General features: G+C 38.5%; 1 protein-coding gene across 4 annotated transcripts in view; it reads left to right on the plus strand.

The window, feature by feature from the left end:
* Nucleotides 1-24,719, plus strand: part of clip1b (CAP-GLY domain containing linker protein 1b) — a 48,470-nt gene that overhangs the window by 17,092 nt on the left and 6,659 nt on the right. For 3 of the 4 annotated variants that reach the window (XM_042228736.1, XM_005946306.3, XM_005946309.3), the window contains 8 exons: nt 284-358; nt 8,935-9,041; nt 15,720-15,765; nt 15,944-15,987; nt 23,148-23,253; nt 23,346-23,511; nt 23,601-23,653; nt 23,773-23,885. In XM_042228736.1, the coding sequence (XP_042084670.1) occupies nt 284-358; nt 8,935-9,041; nt 15,720-15,765; nt 15,944-15,987; nt 23,148-23,253; nt 23,346-23,511; nt 23,601-23,653; nt 23,773-23,885 (710 nt within the window). The remainder of the gene's footprint in view (nt 1-283; nt 359-8,934; nt 9,042-15,719; nt 15,766-15,943; nt 15,988-23,147; nt 23,254-23,345; nt 23,512-23,600; nt 23,654-23,772; nt 23,886-24,719) is intronic. The other variant, XM_005946308.3, reaches the window with a different exon arrangement.

Genomic DNA, 24,719 nt, shown 5'->3' on the forward strand with positions numbered 1-24,719 from the left:
TTAGTTTTTTTTAAAGTGGTTTGTTTAGTTATCCAAAACAGAAACAAGACTCAGGGAAGGTGTATGCATTAACTCTACAGTGACTAAATCTACCACAGAGTGTGACGTGCACTCTATCTGGTAGCTTTTTTAACCCAAAGTGTCATTTAGTGAATAATTAATGAAAAAATTTGTATGTGAACGTTTTTATATATCCAGAGGGAAAATAGGCTTGTTGTTAAACATGTGCATTTCTTTTTGTACTATAACATACATCTCATACTGGCTGCATTATATTTTCCAGGCCACTGAAAAGTCAGAGAGGTTGGCCTTTTCGCTGGAGCAGTTGACCCTTGACAATAGGACACTGGAGACACAGGTGAGCAGAGGGCTTTCATTGGACATATGTGGGATGATGTTTATCACCTGTGGATACTGTGGATACACACTGCTGTGACCGAGGTCAACACAGTGGTTTTACAAGTTCTATTCTATCCCTTGTTCTTGTTGTCTTCTCTTTCACCAGTGTTAGCTGTTAGCTGAGCCCTGCCTCCCTGATAGTTACTGCACTTGCTATTCTACTTTGTGTGCACTGATCAGAGTTTACAGAATGGAGGCAAAATTACCATAGAAATTCCAATACGTTCAAGCTGTTTCAAACCAAAGCAGTTTCTTATTTTGAGCCATTGATTGTGTCACCCGACATGATGACTGTCTCTAACAGATGTTCTTGGCTGCAGCTAATCAATCAGTTGAAAATATTTTCTATAGCTGTCTTTATGTTATTTTTTTATTTTTTATGAAAATGCAAAAATGTTGCATATAGGCTTGATGCTGACAAGATCGAGGCGACAACAACGTTTCCCAAAATAGCTTGTAAAAGCATTGCCAAATATATTTTAAAGTAATGTGTTTCCTCTTCAACATTTAACGAATTCCTCTATTAATAGACTTTTGGAATGAAGACTAACACCGTTTGGCTGTTGAAACAATATGCTCCAGCAACTGCAATTGCTTGAGCATAAGCCTTTTGTAGGGCAGATCAGAGCTGCTTAACTATATCTTGTGCTGCGTTCCATTTGAAGTGGGAAGTCAGAAATCCTACCTTTTAGTTTAAATCAACTGGAATGCCCCCTTGAATTGTGCTTCTCACTTAAAAAGTGGGAGAAGCCTCACCAACCCCAACTTTGTAACATAGGAGTAGTTCATGTAAACATGAGCAAAACTGTGTTAAACAGTGTGCCCTCTGGATCTAATTTTTTTATTATTATTATTATTATTATTATTTACACTTTTTAAAAAATTATTTACCCTTTATTTTAGTTTTCATAATAATTAATTATATGTCCAAATTGAAATGAAATACCAGTAATTCTTCATGAATCTAAGGATTTAATTAATTTTAATCTGTAGTCTCTGGCAGGTGGATGGCATTTATAACCAGTAATGAACAGTCAGAGCTACACCAGCATCTAAGCATTGGTTCTTTGTGGCTGCTGTTTGTTGCATGAAATTAAAATAGCAAAAACTATCAACTATGACACAGTGGATGTGTTAGTTGTAAACAGGAATTCCTTTAATTATTGAATTATGCATTAGAGCAGCAAACACTCTTTAATCTATCTCTGACCCTTTGCTGTTGGTATTGTACAGTTTCAGTGTCACATGCTTGTGTTCTACTTCATGTCGCCACAACCCCGTGAAAGAACTTGCACATGCACATCAGTTCAGCTTCTGTAGCCTGCAGGGTTTTTGTTACATATTCACATCAACATTCCCACACCGACCGCATGTGATTGGGCCAGTCATCGTATTTAATCAGCCACCCATGAAATACTACAGTCCATCCCTCTTGTTGTATTTCCTCCTTCTATGCTTTCCTGTGTTTGCGACTTGCACTTTCAGCTGTAACTTTATATTTTTGTTATTTTATACTCAGCAGCTCTCCTCCGTTTGCACTCCACACGCAGAGGATCATTCACTGCATGGCTCTTGCTCAAATAATGCATGTTCATCTTTGCTATTTGTCAGCTTGCCTGTGGGCTCCAGATGGCGAATCTCCTCACTACAAAAGAAATGCACAGGAGATTAGAGTAGGAAATGAAAAATGAACATAAACATGCTTTATGTTTGACATAAACTATATAATTTATTGGCCCAGCATTTTTCCTACACACTTTGATCAGCACTGCAGCTGTACTCTCCCACTGTTTTACAGAGAAGTACTGAAGGAATTTGAACACAGCTTCCTTTCTATACCGTTTGTTACTTGATGAATTCATGGATAATTAAAATACCATCCTATTGGTGTAAGCAGAAAAAGAGACACTTAAATTAACATTATAAGAACATGATTACATATATAATCAAAGTTGTATGTGCATACTGATGACAAGCAAGTTATGGCTTGTTTCTAAACCCCTGTTACTCCAGTGGCAAGTTTATATACTTGAGTCAACTTAAACTGAGTATATAATATAACACCAGCTTGGCATGATTTAAGTCATCTATGACCCCTGCCTAATCTCCATTTTTTTCTGTCCTCTCTCCCACTCTTTCTCTATCGGATGTCTGCTCTCACTTTCTCTCTGATTCTCTAAAGAGGGCTTCATGGTCCAGGAGAGGTAGCATGTTTGCTCTCCACTTAGCTATATTTAACTAAAGCTAAGCTAAACAGCAACACTAGATATGAAAAAACACTTTAACTAAAATAAAAATAAAAAACTGGCAATTGAAAAAGACAAAAAATAACCGAAATATCGTGTGCTTATGAAATTTCTTTGTCAGTGTGCTTAAATGTGAAGATAGCAGGTTGCTGCAGATAATTATTGTGACTGAAATATCGGCACTACATGAAGTTTTATGTTTGTATTATAATACCTATAATAAGTCTTGCAAAAATACCACCCACATTATAATAATTGAAAAGCTAAAACTAAGACTTAAACATAAAACTACAATGTTTCTGCTAATCATTCATTAGCAAGTTTAAATTGACAATTCAGTGTGTTATTCTACCATTGAGACATGGTGAGCTTTGGAAATGGATACATATTTTTTAGCTTAAGTCCATTTGGTGTCAGTTGTCTCTAAAAGGACGAAGGATCCCTAATACTTTAATAAATGTACAAATTAAATTTCTACATAGATTTAACTACGTAATATTTTCTATTTTAATATGTTGTACATAATATTTTATGCAGTTTTCGTAAAATATTTTTTGTTAGTCATTCTAAAGGTTAAAATAGAATTTTACCTTGTTGGTTATTTATGTAGTAAATGTTAGTCATTTTGAAGTTACATAATTAGAACTGTGAGCACTCAAAATAAGCACCTCCTGCACAGTTCAACTCCTCTTTGTGTAAATTATTTAAGCTTTCATCGATGACGTTTTAATTCAGTATAAATGTTACATTTTGGATGCTTTCTTTCTGTTTGCCAGCACTGCTGAATAGTAGCATGTATCAAATTCACGTGTGTATATTTTAATTCCAAATTTTTTGGTAGCTGCAGGAGGGAGAAATCTGACTTTGTGCACTAAAACTAACACTCACGTGATCAAGCAATTATTCAGCAGAGATGCTCTTACGTCTAGCTCCCTTCTCCACTCACCCATGATGCTGTAGGTAGTGATGTAACACTGCACATGTCAGAGTGAGCTGCTGTGTGAGCGTGTGTGTGTGTGTGTGTGTGATGGCAACATTACATCAGTATGCATCAGTATAAACAACTGACTTGAGATCAGTCTCTTTTGTGTTTTGTGTTGTGTCCAAGTTATTATAGTTTTTTTTTCATTAATATCTTCATTGAATTAATTCCTACTCTGAGCATTCTAATATGTATACAGAGATGAAAAGTAAGGAAAAAGAAAAAAGGGGCTGACTTGCAGATCATCTTAATGTGCAGTTCTCTAATTAAGCATGTTATTTTTCGTTCAGCTGCCTAAAAAATTTAAAAGCACCAAATTAAAATCACAAGAGGCTTTTTATAGACAGATCCTCAGGAACACAACACAGAGGTCTTATCACTTTAGATTACTTATGAAAGAGTCCCAAATATTCTGAAAGAGTAGCATTACCTGTTTTTGCGTTTGTGCTGATATGCTGTGTTTGGTCTTCACTGAGTATGTTACTGTGCAGTATGACCAACTTCATGGGCATCTTCATTTTAGACTTGTCTGTGTTGCAGACGTCTTGGGGTTTGTTCAGTTGCAGCTTTGAAAACCTAATCTGTGCTGTCATGTGTGAGAGAAGAGCCTTTTTCCTGGGAACACTTTGGGGGAAAAAGACATACTAACCTTTTGTTATCAGTTTTAACATTTAACATGCTTTATGAGACCTGTAGAGTCTGAGATGTTGCAGTTTCTCTGAATATTACAGTCTGACCTTTGAATAAATTTTTTTAGGATGTCCACTCTTAGAAAGATCAATATCACGGTGATGTCTTTCCTTCTTGGCATTGTGTTAACACATGGACTAAGTGCTTCAGTCCAGCAAACTACCAAAGCTCATACTCATCCCGCTCTTGCTGATGATCAGTTAGTTTATTTGATTAACAGCACCCGATTGTTACTTACCCTTTTAATTCCTATGGAAACAGTAAGGATCTACTTCAGCTTTGTTTTAAGACCTTCTAAGGAGCAGATGCTGTTTTTATTATAACCTGAAAAACTTGAAATAGGGCATACTTTCTTTTCCACATGACTGTACATAGCATACATTAGGGGTGGGGGGAAAAAATCGATACTGTGTAGTATCGTGATATTTTGTTTGCTAATAATGTATCGATACAGGGACAGCAGAAATCGATATTTTGTTACAAACAATTTGCTCTGACTTCAGAGCATGTTGATCAGCTCCTTTTTCTGAGCAAGAATCCTGACATTCCTTCACTGTCCAAATGTGTTTAACTTTTTTTTTGGCAGCAATAAACATGACAGTTTACTTATTTTAATTTAAGACATGTTTTATTTTAATTAAGTTTAAAACTTTTTTTATTTAATGTAAAATTATATTTTGTTTTAATTTACTTTCAAAGTCTTCAGTTGCTGAATGGGCTGCATAGTTTTCATAAATTGCATAGTTCAGAATAGCTATAATTGTACCAGATGGTTGCATTCAGTTAAGTTGGACTAGACTGTAATACAAACCGTTCAGTTTGTCAACAATAAAACTGACTGAAATGAGAGAAAGACTGAGTGTGAGACTTTGATATTAGATAAAATGAATATTGATAAAGTTCACCTTTATGTACAGAATTTGAATATCGCAAAATATTTTAAAAAATTGCAATAATATCGTATCGTGTGTTAAGTATTGTGATAATATCGTATCGTGAGTTGTATAGTGATTCCCACCTCTAGCATACATTGTTACATTTGAAAGGAAAATGGTGTGGCACACGGTCCCGTAAAGACTAAAGAGTACTGTAAATAACAGGGTTGGAGCAGATCTGCCTTTTAAACAGCATGACTTCATTTCTAAATTACCCTGGCCTCTCTGTCTGCATTGTGTCCTGTAAAATATAGATTCATACTGGCACATTATAGACGACATGAAACAATAATTCTGATATTTTTGCCGTGTGCCATTATAGACAAATACCCACATAGCAGACAGGTCTGGCATAGATGGCACTGTTTATGTAATGGCATGCCATATCTGGCCCGATTGTGGTGTGGTTTATGTGGCCCAGGCTCATAGAAAACAGGTCTTCCCTGGATACAGCATCAATTGGCACTTCTGACTAACTGGTGTCATGGTAGGGTGTAGGTCAACCAGATGTGGGCCAGGTCTGGCAATGATGGCACTATTTATGTTCCTGTTTTCCTGTTTTAGTTAGAAGACCCAAATGCCACGTTGCAATACTATACTGCTATGGTAGCCAGTGTTTCAAATGCTGGTTTGACAGGTTTGTGAGTGTACACTTTATCCAAAACCTAGTGAGGGTTTACTCATGTTTACCACTGGGTGGCTGTAGCTCAGGAGGTAGAGCAGGTCACCTACTGATCGGAATGCTAGTGGTTCGATCCCTGGTTCCTCCAGTCTGCATGTAAAGAGTGTGAATGTGTATGAATGTAGTTAGGAAGCACTCGGTTTAGAGAAAGTGTGTGATTGGGTGAATGTGGCATGTTGTATAGAGCACCTGGAGTAATCCGGGAGAGTAGAAAAGCGCTACATAAGAATCAGTCCATTCACTGTCTGAACAGAGTTTCATCATGTTACTTTTGTGCTATTATGTTCCGGCACATTGTTGTTATTACATGGCTTGATTGAGGTACACATTAGGCTGACATCTGGGGCCAGAGCTGAAACTGTTCTGGGCCAGCACAGGACCAGCAGTGTGTCTGCAACTGGCCTTGTGCTGGACCATGTATGGGCCACATCTGGCAAACCAGATGTGGACCACCAAAGGGCCGTCATTTTTTGTGGTATGTGGGCAATGTATAAGCACATTGTGTGGGCCAGATCCGGGCCATACCAGTTTTGCTATGTGGGTAATATTTAGGTCCGGCCATAAAGACAAATACACCACATTTAAGTAAAGTGCAGTAATTTCCTAACTTAGTACATGGAAAGAACATCTTCATTTCAAATAAACTGTTTTACCATTTAAACTGTAACGTGTAATAACCTAACAGAAGTATTTCTAATAATAAAAATAATTCTACATGTAGATGCATTTCTTTTCTATTAGCTGGTTCCTAAAGCTGACAACTAAAACTATGGACTGATTGATCTAGAATCAGGCATTGCTGTATAGACATTAACTGGTCATGTGGATAATGATTAGCTGCAGCCCTAGTTAGATTTCCAGAGTATCCATGCTATAACACATCACTAAACGAGTGCAGGAGCCTAAAGTATGAAGGCATGTCTGGTAGAATGTACATTACATGTTGTTGCAGTCTCCAACTGAGGGTTCAATCTGAGATGCTGAAATTCACCAATGAATGAATGGTCAAAATTCTCATGAGTGTGTGTGCATGTGGTGTGCACAAACCAGATTGTGAGCTGCAGAAAGGTGGGGGGGGAGTCTGAGGAGGAGCTTATTTAGGCTTACATAATGGAAGTGCTAACCTAACCTGACTCTGTGTGTGAGAGAGAGTTGTACAGGCGACACTCTCTCCATTTCTCTCTCTCAGTCGTGCACAGCAGGGTATGAGAGCTGATGGTTTATTGATGCCTAGCGGCTTGTGTTGGTGTATGCATTTTATTGACAGAGTGAGAGGGGAGGCATTGTCACAACACTGCTGTCGTTTAGCGAGGGAACGCATCTGAAATCCAGCAGTGGTAAGCTGTGTAGGTATGGACATAGCTGCTCTGCATCAGGGTTACTCCAACAACCTCTATTCGCCTCACTACCAGGTAGGATCATTCGTTAGATTTTTTTATTTATTTATTTATTTATTTTTTAGCACATCAAACTGAGAGGAAAACCTTCAGTGCTGCAGTCATTTTCTAATACAGTAGTATCTCTTGGTCATTGTAAGCAGGTGAATGATCCTTGCCTGTACCTGTAACCTATTGGATAATTCTGTATTTTGTGCTTGTTTGTGTGTCTTCATGTGTTTATGCATTCAATTTGGACATTATTATAATAGAATTAAAAAACTCTGAAACTCAGCTGCAGTTAATATCACAATATGTAAATGTGCAAATGGAAACATGCTCTAAAAGACTAGCATGAGGTTTTTATAATGTATTTATTTTCTTTTTTGTTTCAGCAAAAACATAGACTTCAAAGTCATACTCGTTAATTAATTATTGACTGGCGCTGTTCTAAAGCAGCTGATATCACAGCGCTGTATGTGTCCGAGAAGCGCTTTGAAGCTTCAGGAGTGATTTCAGATGTGTTTGGAATCTCTGCCATGTGACTCAAATGGGAAACAAAAAAGTTTGCTTGCAGTGAAGTTGAAGGAATAGATCTTTCTGGGGCTTTTATTTTTAGTTCCAGCTCATGCTGCTGTCTGCTTGCCTCTTTGGTCTGCTGGTGTATTTTAGGTATTACCTCTGGTCTCACTCTTAGTGACCCAGATATTCTTTTTTTCTTACTGCAGTTTTCTTGAATGCAAACCAAGGAATGCAACGATCATTTGGAACAAGATGTTGAATATATCTGTGTGTTTTGTAGAGCTCAAAAATGTTGCTGGAATTTAAATAAGGGAGAGAAGGAGAGAATCAAACCATAGACACTCATGTGTGTGATCACTGTCTTAACCCCAGCTTTGGGGATTATCCCAGCCAGTAAATACCTTGATAATTGATTAGATGGGGATTCAGATAAATTGACAGTCACTACTCTCAGCTTCTGTGCTTTATGGACTGTTTTTCACCTTTGCTTTCATTTTTTTGTGAAAGAAAGATCATAACCATGTCTTTAGTAGGACAGGGATTTCTGTTGATATATGGACGAATGAGAAGTGGAGTTTTATATTGTTAACTGACTGTTACATACGCAATGTTATGAAGAAATCCAAAATTAATTATCCAAAATTAAGGTTTTTTTGTTTTTTTTCTTGCTTCATTCTCTTGGTATTGAATTCTGACTTTCCTTTTCCTGTTTAAGGTAACTTCTTTGTTTGAGCTATTTATGCATAGCATTTACACAGGTAGGCCAAACACTCATATCCCTCACTAGTGATAAAAAGCCTGAAATGAGACATTTCACACTTGAAGTAATGAGGTAGAAGAACAAAACCAAACTCTTTAAAATTGCAGAGCATCACTGTTAGAACAAAAACTCCTTGGAGTAATTGCAGCTTTAATTACAGCCAAGATGAAATAAGCATAAATACTCCAGATGGGATCCAAAAATCACTGACCAGCACACAATTGCAATATTTGTTTGTTTCCTCTAGAGAAATAATAATAAGGGTTAGGTGTAATCTTGTATACCTGTAGTTCCTGTCTCTTTCTCACCCTCTTTCCTTTCTTCCATCTTGCTCCTCTTCAGCTTGAGGCTTTGAAACAGCAGAACTCCAAATATCAGGAAGAGCTCAGTCTGTCAAAAGAGCGGAGCAGCTCAGAAAACCAGCGTATTGGCGTCCTCTGCAAAGAAATGTGAGTACTCATGATAACTAATGTGTTTTTTCCTGCCTCTTGCCTCCCGTAAAGGTGACCCCCAGCCAGCCAGTTCATTAGTTTGGAGCTGCTAAATTTGTCCTGGGGGCCAAATGTTCATTAAAAATCCAGTCTGCATTTTCAAGCTCTAATTCCGCTCAGTAAGGACTGTGTGAGAATGTGGCTTGACAGTTGTTAGTTGTTACCTTAATGGGTCAAAAATACTTTTATTTTTATAGCTGAAATGTCAAATGTGCTGTTGAATTGGCAACGTGTAACTCTCTAGAGAGATGCTTCCACTTGTAAATATGCTCTAAATTGTTGTGGAAAGTACAATTAGTCAGAGCATGCTGTTGTGTGATAATGGATGTGGAGGACAATGTACAATACTGTTTAGAAACACAGCAAAGAAAGCCCATTTGCGTAGTACTCCTATTAAACATTCCTGAATCATGACACCTGACTGGAAATTTAGATTGAGTGTGCATTCATTATTCAGGTTTGAGATCCTTAACTGTACAATCCACGTTATGGTTTTTACATTTCTGGATGTATATGTTTACAATGTTTTTGACAGTGTGTCTTCACAGATGCTTAAAAAGTCTGAGAGCCATTTATGCAAAATTAAGGCCTTAACTATACTTAAAAATATCACAAAATGTGATCCTGAAATATCTTGATTGAATCTGCAGTTTTGTCGACACAGTAATCTCACATGTCAACTTTTGGCTGCTTGCTCATTTACATCGGGTCTTCACAGCAGGTAGCTCCACATGTTTGATCCGGCAGATGTTTTATGACAGCTGCCTTTTCTGATGGGATTTACATCGTCTCCTGGGATTGAACTGATTGAACATGGAAATAATAATCAACCCCTTCTTCCAAAAATAGTAGAGAAGCTGTATGTGTGAAAATAGTGAATCATGAACCTTAGCCACATGATCCTTATATCTTGACTTTTCTCTGCTCAAGTTCATTTAAAACATTATCTGAATTAAAATTGGACATTTTTTTTTTTACAGCGTGTTATCTACATTATTAATTCCTTCTATGTGTTCGGTGTTGACATGTAGATGTGGAAAGTCTTTCATTTGCACTGACTCAGCAGTATATCTTTGGTTGTAAGCTGAAACATGGTGCTTTTGATTCAGGATAAAAGTATTCTCTCTTCTTATGGCATATTTTTTCTTCTTTTCTTTCCTGTTTTTTTGTTTCTGGTGAAGTTCCAGTCTGCCGCTGAGCTCTATTTATAGAGCTTGCGTTTCTCTCAAGCTGTCAAGTACCTCTGTGTACATGTGTAAATATGTAGTGTGTCCATGCGTGTGTTTTTGGAGCCTTTACATCATCCTGCCACATGTCCCCTTGAGTCATCAGAACCCTTAAATTGCAATGTCAGAGCTCCACATGGATTTAACTGGCTGGATTATAGTCATCAATATGTAGCATGTAGAGGCAGCAAATGGAGAGGAAAAATGTCAACAAATGACATCAGTTACAGTGTAACGGTTCCAGTCTCCTCAAGCACAATTTTGTCTTTTTTTTCTGCCTTTGCCTAAATAATTGAAAATAAAAGCTCTCTAAATGGATGATTCATGTTACAGTCTTATATTGTTGTTTTACATTTTCTTTCCCTCCACCTCCGCCCCGCCTTGTCCCAACAATGTTTTCCGCCATCCTTTTTGAGGCACGTCCTTCCTCACTCTGCTCCTGTTATGTAATCCCTCCTCTCCTCCTAGGACCGCCTGGCTCCGACATGGCTATTTCTCTTGTTGTGACATCAGCGTGTGCGTGTGTGTGTGTGTGTGTGAGAGAGAGAGAGAGAGAGAGAGAGAGACAGCAAGAGAGAGGGTTTTCAGGCTTGTACGGAAACAAGGTGGCTTTGTGCTATGAAAGAACAGCTGTAAACATTTTGGCTCACATACGTGTCATGATTGTAATATTTTGGTGCTGCTGTAATTTTATCTTTGAAGGCCAAAAATATTGTTCATTAACTTCATTTGGTTTACATATTTTTTTATGCTTTCATTTCTTTCACTTTTTCTTTTACTGTTAAAACGGTCACACAGGGGTGTTAAGGTAGAGAACTCAGCTGTAGGCCACCTGCGTTATGGAAGAGTGCAGAAAATTGGATTTGCAGTATAAATAAACTGTTCAGATGATGTTTATATTTGTCACAGCTGTGGGATTCATGAAAGCGAGAGATGATTGTCTGAAATCAGCATCAAAATTAGCTTTGCGAAGAAAGAATTCAGTCATAGTCTTGTTTGAAATAACACTCTTGACAGCAGACACACTACATGACACATGTCACTTATTTTTCAGGCTGTTCTTTCTTGTAAATAGATGGCTCATTATGTGAGAATATGTATGTCTTTAGAGTGTACTTCTGTATGTCTTTACACTAAGAGAAAGAATACACTTATGGGGGCATTTTTTTCAGGTTTTAGGCAAGTATGCAGCCGTTTTAATGATCCAGTCCAGTTGAGATCAAATTGTGCTTTATGTGGAATATGAATTAAAGTGATCATGCATTTAAATAATCATCGATTTCCTGCAGTGTGAAGGCAGCAAAAGATATTTAGATCTGTAAGCAGGGTCTGTCCGTCTTTTATCTAAAGCAGGAGTGGTAAACTCATTTTACATCATGCCCTATTTTAACTATCTAAAAAAATGTATTGTAGAATTAGAATTTAGAAATATAATTTAGAATAGATATTCTATTGTTAACAATGACAAAAAAACAGTTTGCTGTTATTCAACTGATTACATTTGCCCACAATTTTGCCCGTGTAAGTGTACAACCCAGGTCTCACTGTGTAGCAAGTAAAATCCAAGTCATTGCACCTTGTTGGGCAGCTGTGGCTAAGGATAGATCCCAGTGTGAGCATACCAACATACAGTGACAGTGCTAACCTGCTGATATTTAGCAGGTGAAATGTTGACATTTTCCTCATCTCATTTAATTATTTTAGCATGTTAAAATGAATAATTAGTACCTAACACAAAGCACAACTGGAACTGTGACGAGAGGTTTGTGATGTCCTCTGAACACAGAATATGCAAAAAGAACTGCACAGTGGAGCGCACTGTTGTGTTAGAGTGCAGGATGCTATAGAGGCATGGGGAATGTAATTATACTGCAGACAGCTAAATATTTCACCCAGATGGTGCTGTGATTGGGCTATTAGTCACACATAGCTTCAGAGTTTTAACTTTGACACAAATCCTAAGAATGACCCACATGGGGCTAAACTCATTTTCCTGAACAAATCATTTAGTTCCAGCATCCAAAAATATCCAGATTCATAAATTCCCTGACAACACTGTCTATGCTGCTGTCTTTTTTATATAGTCAAATAGTGTAGTGTAGGTAGGTTAGTTGTAAAGCACTACAGTATATAAACTACTCCTTTAAAATAGGACTGTGTCATGAGTGAATGTAGGCAGCAGACACAGAACAACACGTGTCTTTCTAAGTGATGAGAGCTAATATATAGATTAGCTCATCACGTTTCACTACTTTAAGATTTAGGATTGTTGTGCAAAATGTTTGACTTTTTTGGTTATATTTTCAGAAACTACTAAACTAATAAATGTCAGAGATCAGTTTCATCACAATCATGGCTGTATGAAAATTGTCTGTATATACAGCATATAATGTACACTGACAATCTCACATTCAGTTTACACTGAAGTCAGCTCAGTGGTCAGTGGCCATTGCTCTTGGCACAGAGTGTTGTTCATTTTAGTTGTAGCCTGATCTCTTTATATCAGAGAATATCTTAACATAGATTATGTACATTTTAGAAAATGACGTCACTGTGGTGGTTCATCCTTTATACTGTCAATATCTTGAACTGTGCCTCCCAAAAGAGATTTCGGAGACCGAAGAAGTCACTTGGATGAGCGACGAAACGTTTCTCTCACTGAAAATCGTACATCTAGATGAACAGAATCAACCTTTTGGGATTTACTTACCTGGATGATTGAGCATACATCAAAACATCTTAAACTGTGGTGGCCCTCTACCTCCCTATATTTGTACTGCTAACTTCATGACCATTAATATGTTAAAGCCTCACCCAGGCCCAGAGAGCTAGGTTCGTGAAAGAGCTTCTGAAAATTTTCTGTGCTGCTTTTGTGGGAGGGGCAAACAGCACTCTCTGATCGTCCCTGCTGAGACATCACAGACGTAGAAATAGCTTTTCTAAAGTCTGAGAATGGTTTCCAAATATAAATCCATCGTGTTTTGAAACAATCCATTTGAAGTAATGATTAACTTTTTTTTAAGATCCACTGAGCATTTTTACTGATATCTCTTATTTAGTGACAGTTATAGACATGAACTGAAAGTTCAGAATTCTAATTCAGAAATAGGAAAATAACAATTGCCCAAATATCACAGCTGGGTAGAAAAGCTGAGTCCATGAGCAAGTTGAGTTTTCATAGTTAGCTCAGACATGTCTGAATAACAGCTGGACACTGCTGTAGAGATTTTTGTAATCAGTAAAGAATAGAAGAAAGAAGTTAGTGAGGTGTTTACACAAACTGCACATAACCGCAGTTCCTGTAGTGGAGGCCAGTGTGTTCTTAGGGACATACTTTTTTGGTTTCTCAGCACGACCAATGAAAGAATGCACTGAAGTTTGTAGAAAAGAAGATGGCCTGAATATGATGTAATACTTAAGCTCTTTGTAGCTGTTTCTACACATTAACTCCAGCCCTGAACTTTTCTATGGTTTACCACACAGAGATGTGTGCAAATGTAAATGTCAGCCACATTCAAATTAGACTAAGTTGAAAACTATTCTCTAAATAAAATGGGTTATCTTCTCAAAATTTTGGCTCACTCAGTATCTGGAAATTTCAAATAGTAATCAGCTACAACTGTCTGTGTTGTTAATTGTTAACAATCCAAACTGGTGAGTCATACAGTTGTTATGATGGAAGGTGTTGATTTTTGACTGCTAGCATATAATCAGCTTTTAGCAATTTCACATTGGCTTTATTATTTTCAGGTCAAGATCCATCAGTAAGATCCATCAGTGGCTTTGCACTTTAGTGTACATTAGCCTCAGAATCAAGCCTGTTGCCTCTGGTTGATGCCATATGTAGCTCTCAATCACCATTTGGGTTGGCTGCTTGGTCAGTGCATCTCCTGTAGAGAGATGCGATTTAATGGGAGAACATGTACAGCTTATAAAACAAAGGGCAATATGAATGTCGCCTAATAACCCCTGTGTGCTTTTATTTACTTCAGATGTTGTGTGATCATATTATAGTCTAGATTAGGGAGTGTCAGCTGGCAAGGACATCTGTGTCTTTTGAGAGTTGAAGGGAACTAATGGTTGCTCAACATGAACATTTCATCATTGAAATTAGGGGTGCAACGATACACAAAATTCACGGTTCGGTTCGATACTTTGGTGTCACGGTTCGATATTTCGATACAAAAAATGTTCATGCTTTTTTAATTTGTCATTTATTAAAATTATAAATATATATTTTAACTCAAAAGTACAGTTTTTATATTTAATGTTGCTGAAACAACAAAGTAATAAAAAAAATTAATCTATCTGATCGAGAAATCACTCATCTTTGGAAAAGAGAGTTTATTACAGAGAAATGGCTCTTTCCAAAATAAAAGCTATACTATCCGCTTCTTCTGGGCTATATTCTCAGCAGCATATTAAACATATCAGGTCCCCATAAGGAGAATCATGTGCTAACGGCTGTCTAAATGACTCGGGTAAAGTTTGTAGCATGCGTGCTTGTTGTTTTTGTCTGCTTCCACTTGTCTTTGCACTAGGATGATGTCGGTGTAAATGTGCAGTCATATTCATTTTGTTCCCACTAGTGCTGTCAGCGTTAATCTGAAATGACGTTAACGCCACAACACGGCAAATCTCCGTTAACGAGCTACCGTGAATCGCCCCGTGCGTGGGGCTGGACGGCGTCAACACATTCACGAGCTGACTGCGCTAACGCAGTAGTTCCCACCCATGTAATTGAGCATTGCGTGGCACATCCGACATACTGTTTTACTTTTGTCCATGACGCGCTTACCTTCAGAGTCATACTTCACATGAAGACCAAAATAGTTCCAAAGGCCAGATCTGAATGAGGGTGGGAGAGGTTCAATTTGCCATGTTAGCTTCTGTCTTGCTAGCTTGCGCTGCGCTTAGTGGATCTGCACTCGACAGTGCAGCCTAGGCGGAGTAGTCAAACGCAGATCCACTGAGCTCTCAACACAGACAGCATCGTCAGAAGAAAAGTTGATAAAATAAATTAAAAATTTTGTATTGTTCGATACATATGCGTACCGAACCGAAAGCACTGTATCGAACAGTTCAATATCGATACGAGTATCGTTGCACCCCTAATTGAAATGTATTCATCATTTCATCATTTACAAAAATAGCCTCTAATATATTTGTTGTGTATATCAGTAATGATTCTTGTAGCAGTACAAAGTCATTAAGCATTAGAATATTTAGCCAGATGTGTATTGGATATGCTTACTTGGGTTTGTATAGGTGAGATGTTAACAGATGCGAATATCTGGGAATCACCAGATTTAAGCATATAGCAGTGTTGGTGACACAGACATCACTGGGACCCGACTACACTGCCTTTAGTGCAGCCCTCAAATGTGTGAATTGTCTTTTCTTTCCCTAGTGAGGAGCTGAAGCTGGCATCCCACAAGTCTCAGCATCCTGATGAGGTATTGACCTTTTTAACTTTCCTATTATGTAAATGCTTTTCCTTTATCCTGTTAGAGATCAGGGTTTTGGCCTAATGAGGTTTTATCTCCTGCTGTGACTAAATTGTTGAAGCTAAGACGGGTTTAGATTCTATTTAAATACTTCTATATTTTGTCTGTGTGTGTGTTTACGCCTCAGCACAACGAGGATCGCAGCAGTCAGCAGCCAGACATGAAGACCAGGTTAGATACTATGAAATATGTGCATCAAATTTTAAATGTTGATTTTCTGACTTTTTAATATATTTTCCTGTTTAGTTTTTAAACATTGAACATAGAATGTTATAGTGTTCGGCACTGTATCTCTCAGTAATTCCTCTGCTGATGCATCTAAAACTAATGTAACAACCTATAAAAGACTACAGCCAACATCAATAATGATGTCATATCTTTCATTTTTTAGCAAATAACCATTTAACTCATTTTTTAAAAAGTGAAAAATTAGTTGTTTCCCAAAGATGAGGGGCAGCACCAAATTCCTCTATAACATAAATAATAATTAATTGATATGAATATGTATGAAAGTATGACTCCTGCAACCCTACTTCAGTAGAGTTCAAGAATACAATGAACTCAATGTGAAAATGAACACACTTGGTCCCCTTTAACTCTCCAACTATAAACTAGCACAACACAGTAGCTATAACAACAAGCAGCTAAACAAAGATACACACAAAACCATCAAAACAACACTAAACAGCTTCTGAAGTCATTATCAGGAATGACCAGAAATAAAACCACAGTATTATAATGTTTTCGTTCCTTAAGTGCTGGTTGATTATTCAAATATTGACATTAGGAGATTGATTCCTTTGGAGATTTGGAGGGTAGCTTTAATGTGACGTGGTTCCTCTAATGGGACTCCCTTCTGTACTTACACACATCCCTCTGTTGACTGCTGGACTGTTTTTTTTTTATCAGAGATGAGCCAGCGTTACATCTGTATTGTAGTCCTGGTAACAGAGCTGATGAAGAGCTAAGGTGTGAAACTTGGTGTGAAAGTCTGTAGATAAAAATCAAAATCTCTCTGGTTGTAATTTGCTGGTTTGTTGCTGAAGGTTTAATTAAAGACTGGGGAAAAAAGAAGTATAATAAGAGATTGTAACCAAGTAACTTGCTGACTAACTGATTGTTGGCTCCAGCTTCATACTCGGTCAACAGCTATGAGTGCAGGATTGATCTCTGATCATCAGGATATAAGAGGCTGTATGACCAATGTCATTTTTGCACATCTGGATGTTTTCTTCAGAAAACAACTAGCTTTAAGAAGTTTTTATCAGAGTCAACTGGTAATTTTATACTTGCAGTTTTTATGTCCTGTTCACCACTTAAAATTTAGATTATTAGAGATTAGTTTTAAAAAGTGCTTCAAGTAACTCCCCACATAACTGAGAGGAGAGGTTTTAAGATTACTCCTGAGGAGACAGACTTGCATCTAGAAAGACTTGATTGCTATCTATTTGAGAGACTCACTATGAACAAAGTCCTCCTCTAGTCATTATCTTTCATATTAATGTTCTGGTCAAACGACCAGGGGCAGCATAATGCTGGGATCCTTGGCAACTGTGCCTCACAGCAAAAATGCCCTGGGTTTGAAATAACCACCCAGTTTGGCTGTCCAGTGGCATATGCACGATCTACATGTGACTGCATGGGTTCTCTCCAGGTGCTCAGTACAAAAACATGCACATGAACTCGTCGTAAACGGCCCTAGGTGTGAAAGGTTGTCTATGTATCTGCATTAGTCCAGTGAGGAACCTGGTGATCTGTCCAGGGTGTAACATCCCTTTGGTCCCATGAAAACTAGGATAGGCTCCAACCAACCCTGAAGTGGATAAACCGTTAAGAAAATGGAAGGATTGTACAGCATAGAGTATAAAAAATAAATAAATGGACAAAGATATGACTATTACAAAAGCAGAAGAGCAACCTCTGAATCTTTCAAATCAAAAGACATAAGGGCACTCTTTGTTTAAATAAAACAAGAAACTCAACTGAATATCTTTGGATATTAGACTTCAAGTAAACCAAGCAATATAAATATGTCACTTTGGGATTTAGTTCCAGGCCACGTTGCATTAGTACTGTGTTTTTTCTTTTAGTATTCCCAGATTTGCTCTTAGTTGGATAACATTTGATTTTTTTAAAATGTAATTTTAGTTCCTTCATCTATTTACTGTGACGCTGTTTGGTCTTATTTTAAGCCTTGTCTAAGTCTTGAAACAAAAGAAGCTGTGAATATCACTTCTGTGGCCCTGTGCCAGTCATAAACAGAAACACTGTGTTTTTAGTGATCAGGATATTAAAACATCCCACCACTTATGGAGACCAGTGACTTAAGTTCCGAGTGAAAGGCACAGTCTAACATCAAAGACAAATATGTGGTGTAAGATCAGAGTGAGGATCAGAGTGAAGTGAAGTCAAAAAGATGTAAGATGAACTGGCAGCTCTGCAGTTTTGGCTCGAGGGGAATGGCAAGGTTGCATACAATTAGAGCAGAAATAATAGATGTGGCGGGAGAGAGTGTTTTAAAGTAAACATTAAGAGACATGAGAGATGATTCAGTGAAACAAACTGCTCTCCTTCTCTTTGGTTTGTCAAGACTGCTGGAACGGATATGTTGCCGGAGTGTCAGCTGGTTGCCACTATTCTGTTGTAAGTGTTTTTTGGCAATCGGTGATAAAATCTGCTAAAATACAGCTAAGATGATTATTCAGGTGCTACATCTTTCAGACTCTGAAAGCCCCAGTTTATATGGGAAATATTAAAGTTCATGACAGCACGATTACTACACTTGTTCGGAGGGGTTGCCAGAAGAAAGCTTCTCTCTATAAAGAGAGCTTTGCAAAGTTGCATATGAACAAACTGCAAAACTTCTGGAACAATGTCCTTTGGACAAATGTGAGCATAGTCAAGCCAAGTAAAGTCATTTTTATCTATATGTCACATTTTTCAAACAACAGAAGTTGAACCAGTGCTTTACTGATACACTTATTTGCCAGGGCTCCAAGTACTAAGTTCTAAAACTGGTAAAAACAATTACAAAACACAGACCTCACAGGGCAACATGACAAGGATAATAACTCATTTCCAACAATGGTAAAACAATGATTCAGGATTCAGAAGACTTTATTTATCCCCAAGGGGCAATTAAGAGACTGACCTTGCCGACCGTACATACAATACACAAACATCACATTGGGGAGACAGGTCAGGCTAGGTAGCTGGCCGGTCAGCCGCACGAGCAGCGACCCGGAACCGGACAACAATGGAAAATGCACAACATGAGGAAAGATGAGGAGAAAAAAAGAACTCCCCCCAGACTGAGCTCCAATAGGGAGATCAGTTTGAGAACAGAAAAAACACCTCAGCACATGAATCATCACATCTCACAACATGGAAGACATAAGCTTTGAAGGCGTATGGAGGGGGTGGGGGGGTGAGTGTAGGTCTGTGTCAGTGTACGTGTGTATATGTGCGTCGGTGTGTTTGTGTTCCGTGTTCAACCGAGAGAAAGTGTCCCTTCACCTGGTTAAGCAAAAGTCAACAATCTTCAGTCGACGCGGGTGAGGAGGGAGAGAGTCATAACAAACAGTCTTATTATCTAGGGAGAATTGTTATGAGCATCCAGCTGGCGCCAGGGGGGCCACATGAGATGAAGATGGTAGTTGTTTTGGTTAGTGCGAACAAACTGCTTCCAATTTTACAGTTGGTCTGATGTCCGTCACTGGCCACCAGGTCTCTCAATTCCCGTTGTTCTTCTTCAAGATGTTATCCATATTACGTTTAAAAAAAAAACACACAGTCTGAGTACTCACAGCCCTGCCCATCGTCTATCATGTCAGCAACCCTTGTGGTATTTTGAACAGCTGTAGTTGCTTCTTATTCTTCGATAAGCCAGGTCCAAGCCAGCTCCAATCAGCTAGAACTCTGTTACCGTAGTTCCAAATTGGTAGATGTCATTCAAAGTCCTCCATCGAGAGTGTCGCCAGACACACGACGCAACTGACCATCGAGTATCCGGCAGCAAACGTCTCTGCAGGACAATCGGGCTCTCCCAAGCCCAGGAGGGTGTCAATTCCGTTAAGGGACCAGTTGATCAAATCCATAATTCTTCTTTATGTTTTTAGAGAACAAGTCTGGGAGACTCTCTTAGGGTTAGAGAATAAGCAAGACTATACGAAAGACATGAGAAGCCAAGCAGGAAAGATAAGGGAGAAGGAGAAAGTGCGACCGCCTCCGTCAAGCGACTGAGATGTGTCAGTAAAAGCATGAATATTAAAAAAAAAAACATTTATTCCAAATAGTCAAGAACAAAATTTAATGGTAGCTCTAAATAATTTTGGACTAGCATACTATCATGTGATGACACTAATAAATATTCTGCTATAAAAGGGGTCTTGTCACAATTTCAGAAAGAGAGCCATTTAAAGAAATGAGTTTATTCCTTGCCTTGGATTAATACTGAGTGTAAACAGCTTATGAGACTCAGAGACCAGTTACTTAAAAAATTGTTACAATCTGGATTAAATACCGATCGATTCAATTTTATATCTGCAAGGATTAAAGTCACACAAACTTTGAGAATTGCAAAAGCAAATTTTTTTCATGACTAATTAATAGTGCCAAAGGAAATTGTAAGCTAATTTGGGAAAATATTAACAAACAGTAAGCATAATGCTGATAAAGACCTTGAACTTAAATTTGCCAGTGAACTGGTATCAGAGCCTCTCAGCCTCGCTACTAAATTAAATGATTTTTTTCCTTTCCATTTCCAAGTACCATTAATGAAATTGCACAATTGTTTTCTAATTCTTGTGACCTTCAACAAAATATTGGGAATACCGACACCAAAGAGGATGTTTCTCCTCAAGATTCAAAGTTCAATATTCAGAAAATGAAGTAGAAAATATAATCTCTAAATTAAGAAGTTCTAAAGCAAGGGATGAGTTTGGATTTGATACCAATTTCTTGAAGCATTATAAATCTTATCTTTTGGTGCCTGTGACCAATCTTATTAATTTATCAATCACGCAGGCAGTTGTTCCTCTGAGTTAGAAGATGGCAAAAGTTACACCAATTTAGAAATCGGGTGATAAATCAGACCCTGCTAATTATCAACCTATTAGCATACTCCCTATCTTTTCAAAGATTGCAGAAAAGTGGGTTGCTAATTCTATCATGGAACATGTTAATGACTCCAATTAGTTGTGCAACGGATCAAATATCTCATGGTTCGGATCGGATTACGGTTTTAAGTCACGGATCGGATCAATTTTCGGAACAGCGATAATAGGAAAAAAAAGACAAAAATTTGACTCGCCATTTACTTATTTAAGTATTTTTTGCCTATTAAAAAACATTCAACTCAAGACTCATTCCACGCACTTATATAAAAATAAATTAGGGTGCAATATGGACATTATGGACAGTGCTGGGCATCCTTTGCACACGGCCATAAACAGCCAGAGGAGTCTGTTCAGTGAGAGGTTGCTTCTCCCAAAGTCAAGGACGAGCATACTTAAAAAGTCCTTTGTCCCACACGCCATCAAACTGTTTAACTCCTCGCTGGAGGGGAGAGGGAGGGGAAACGGGGACAAAGGAGGGGGGAACAAGTAAGCTGTAGTGCCTTTTCACTGTGCAATAGTTTTTGTTAATATCCAACGGTGTAATAGACTCACAATACTTGAAATGTGCCGTTCCCTTGTATTCTTATTCCTATTTATTCTATTTATCCCTTTTGTATTCTCTGTATTTATATATGTGTATATGTGGTATATTTCTGCTCACATTCTGCAACTTCTGTCGGTGCTGTGCTACTGGAAACTGAATTTCCCAGAGGAACCCATGGGATTAATAAAGTTTCATCTAATCTAATCTAATCTAATCTAATCTATAGGGCAGTACAGGGCTTTGTATCTACCACTCCGCTGTGATATAATGAGCGGTCACGGTCACGTGGCTTTCCGTTGCCCTGGAGGTCCACCCATTTGTAGTTAGGGCAACAGAAGATGCCTGGGACAGTTCAGCCATAACTTTAAACTTTTCCTGCTCATACATGCTTGGAACGATCTTGTCACTGAAGTGGACGCGCAACGAGATATCATAGCGTGGCTCAAGCACGTTCATCATAGTTTACCATCATCATCATCATCAACTTTATTTATAAAGCACTTTAAAACAACCACAGCTGACACAAAGTGCTGTACATTGGAACTGTAAAATAAAATTACATGAGATATAAATAAAACAAATAAAAGAAGAGTGAAATCATTAATTAAATAACTACTTCAATTAAAAGAGAAACTAAGTCTCACTGAGGTTAAAAGCCAAGGAATAAAAGTGGGTTTTAAGACGTGATTTAAAAGTGGACAGTGAAGGGGCCTCTCTAACATGCATGGGCAAATTATTCCATAATTTTGGAGCCACAATAGAGAAGGCCCTGTCCCCTCTGAGCTTCCTCCTGGATCTCGGTACCTCCAGGAGCAGCTGGTCAGCTGACCTGAGAGACCGACAGGGTATGTGGGGATGAAGAAGCTCAGAGAGGTAAGGCGGGGCAAGACTGTGAAGGCATTTAAAAACAAACATAAGAATTTTAAAATTAACTCTAAAAGACACAGGCAGCCAGTGCAGAGAGGCTAGCACGGGGGTTATATGCTCTCTTTTTCGAGTTCCTGTTAGGAGTCGTGCAGCCGCATTTTGAACCAGCTGCAGAACCCCTTGTGCAAAACCCCTTGTTTTGCACAACGGAATACGGCCTCCCGTCTGCAGCTAAACACCCCAATAGTTTTTGTAATAGCTGTAGCCCAGTCGGATTGGGCAGCAAAGGGCTGCTTAAATGCCGCAAACTCCTCTGCTCCTCCACTTGGACCGCTAGCGGTGGCCATAACTACCGCTTGACAGACTGACCACCATACACATATTTTCTTTTCTTCTTTTTCGAATCTTTGGATCACGTGCGTGCCGAACCGTGGAGTGGGATGGGTTCGGATTATGGATCAACCGTGATCCGTTGCACCACTAACTCCAATCCGGGTTTACACGCTATGCAATTCGGATTTCGCACTCTTCATTCAACTGAAACGTCTGTTTTTGTTGAGAGAGTGAAATCTTACTTAGACAAGAGCAGTTATGTTACAGCTGTTTTTCTAGTGTGCGTTTGACACTGTGAATCATCTTAAGCTCTTGTCTAGACTGTCAACATTTAACATTAGTAATCACACCGTTAAATGGATACAGTCTTATCTATAAGATAGAAAACAATGCGTGCAAATAAAGAATAGCAAGAAACTGGAAATAAAAAGTCCTCTCACTGTTTACTCCTTGTACACATTTTTCTGCAGAGAAATTGTCTCAAATGTGGAATCAGAGGGGGACACAAACTTCCAGAAATCCACTGGAGCCTTAATCTCAGACAAAGACCGGGAACTAGAAACTCTGAGGAATGAGGTACTCACGCTCAACTTATAGTATCTTGGACACGCTACATTTGTCCTGTGTAATGCCAAATATGTAAGGTATTTGTCTGTCTCTATCGGCAGATCGCGGTGCTGCGAGGAGAAAATGCCATGGCCAAGACCCTGCAGTCGGCCGTGGAAACGCTAGAGAGAGACAAAGCTCAGCTGCAGAGCCGCGTTCATAGTCTAGAGCAAAGGCTTATGGGAGCACAAGCCTCGGAGGAAGGAGACAAGGAACTCCCACCCTCTGGTGAGAAAATACCTCAGTCTTGTATCTGACAAGAGATACAAAAAAATAGTTTGTGGACTCTTTTTCTTCACTTTGACATACTTTTGCAGGTGATGCAGCTCTGGAGCAGCTGAGGGAAGAGAAGGAGTTTGCAGAGGGACAGGTAAGACTTGCTGCTAACAGAACTGATCTCATTCTCAGTTTCCAGTTAATGTTTGCACACGTTTGCACACATGACCCCAGCGTCCTTTAAGAGGAGATATGTGTGATTTTCTCCATCAGATCAACTTCCTGAATAGTGTGATTGTGGACCTGCAGCGGAAAAATGAGGAGCTGAAGATCAAATTGAAGAAGCTTGCTTTGTCTGAGTTCAATGGTAACGACGGGACTGATGGGTAAGAAATATACTGTTAAAAAAATTTAACTAATGAGCACAAACAAATCATCTAGAATTGATCAGCTAGACTAATTAACTAGTTTTTCAATCAAAAGTGCCAATCAATCTCTCTTGCTTGTGTAGGCAGTTTTCTGCTGTTCTCGCTTATTATAATTGAGCAAAGCTTTTAGTTCAGACAGACAACTGACATTTGAAATGATTCATTAGTGCAGCATAAAAAAGTTAGAATTTGGGCATCTAAGCTCATCACTCCTTGCAGATGTTTTATGTAAGAAGACTGGGGAGTGTTTAAAAAAAATCCCCTGGAGATGGGAATTTTTCTTCTTAACTAAACCACTAAATATGAAGGTGTGTTTGGCATAAGAGGTGAGAAGAATGAATGTAGTTTGTATTGGCTCCCTGAATCAGCTTGCAGCCTTCACTCCATTCATGGCAAACCACAGAGTTAAGTGCACAATCAGATATCTCTGTGTTAGTGTCGTTTCTGCGTCATAACCAGGGGTGCACATAAGTGGTGCGCATTCGCTGTCAAAATAAAAGACACGCACCAGATAAAAAGTTGCAACGCGCGTTTGCGCACATATAAAAGGCACTGTTTTTGTCCGCTAGAGTGACATTTCTTTGGAGGTGGAGGAACACCAGAGTAATTGCTTAAAGGAGCTTGCTTCTTTGACATCTTTAAGAGTTCTAAACAAATGTCTGTCCTCCTCCAGAAAATCTTATGTACGCAAACGTGCGTTGCAACTTCTTATCTGGTGCGGGTCTTTTATTTTGACAGCGAATGTGTACCTGCGGACCACTTATGTGCACCCCTGGTCATAACAATTAAAAC

Source organism: Haplochromis burtoni, unplaced genomic scaffold, assembly GCF_018398535.1.
Source record: "Haplochromis burtoni strain Fernald_Lab_line unplaced genomic scaffold, NCSU_Asbu1 Contig_344, whole genome shotgun sequence".
NCBI classification, from domain to species: Eukaryota; Metazoa; Chordata; class Actinopteri; order Cichliformes; family Cichlidae; genus Haplochromis; species Haplochromis burtoni.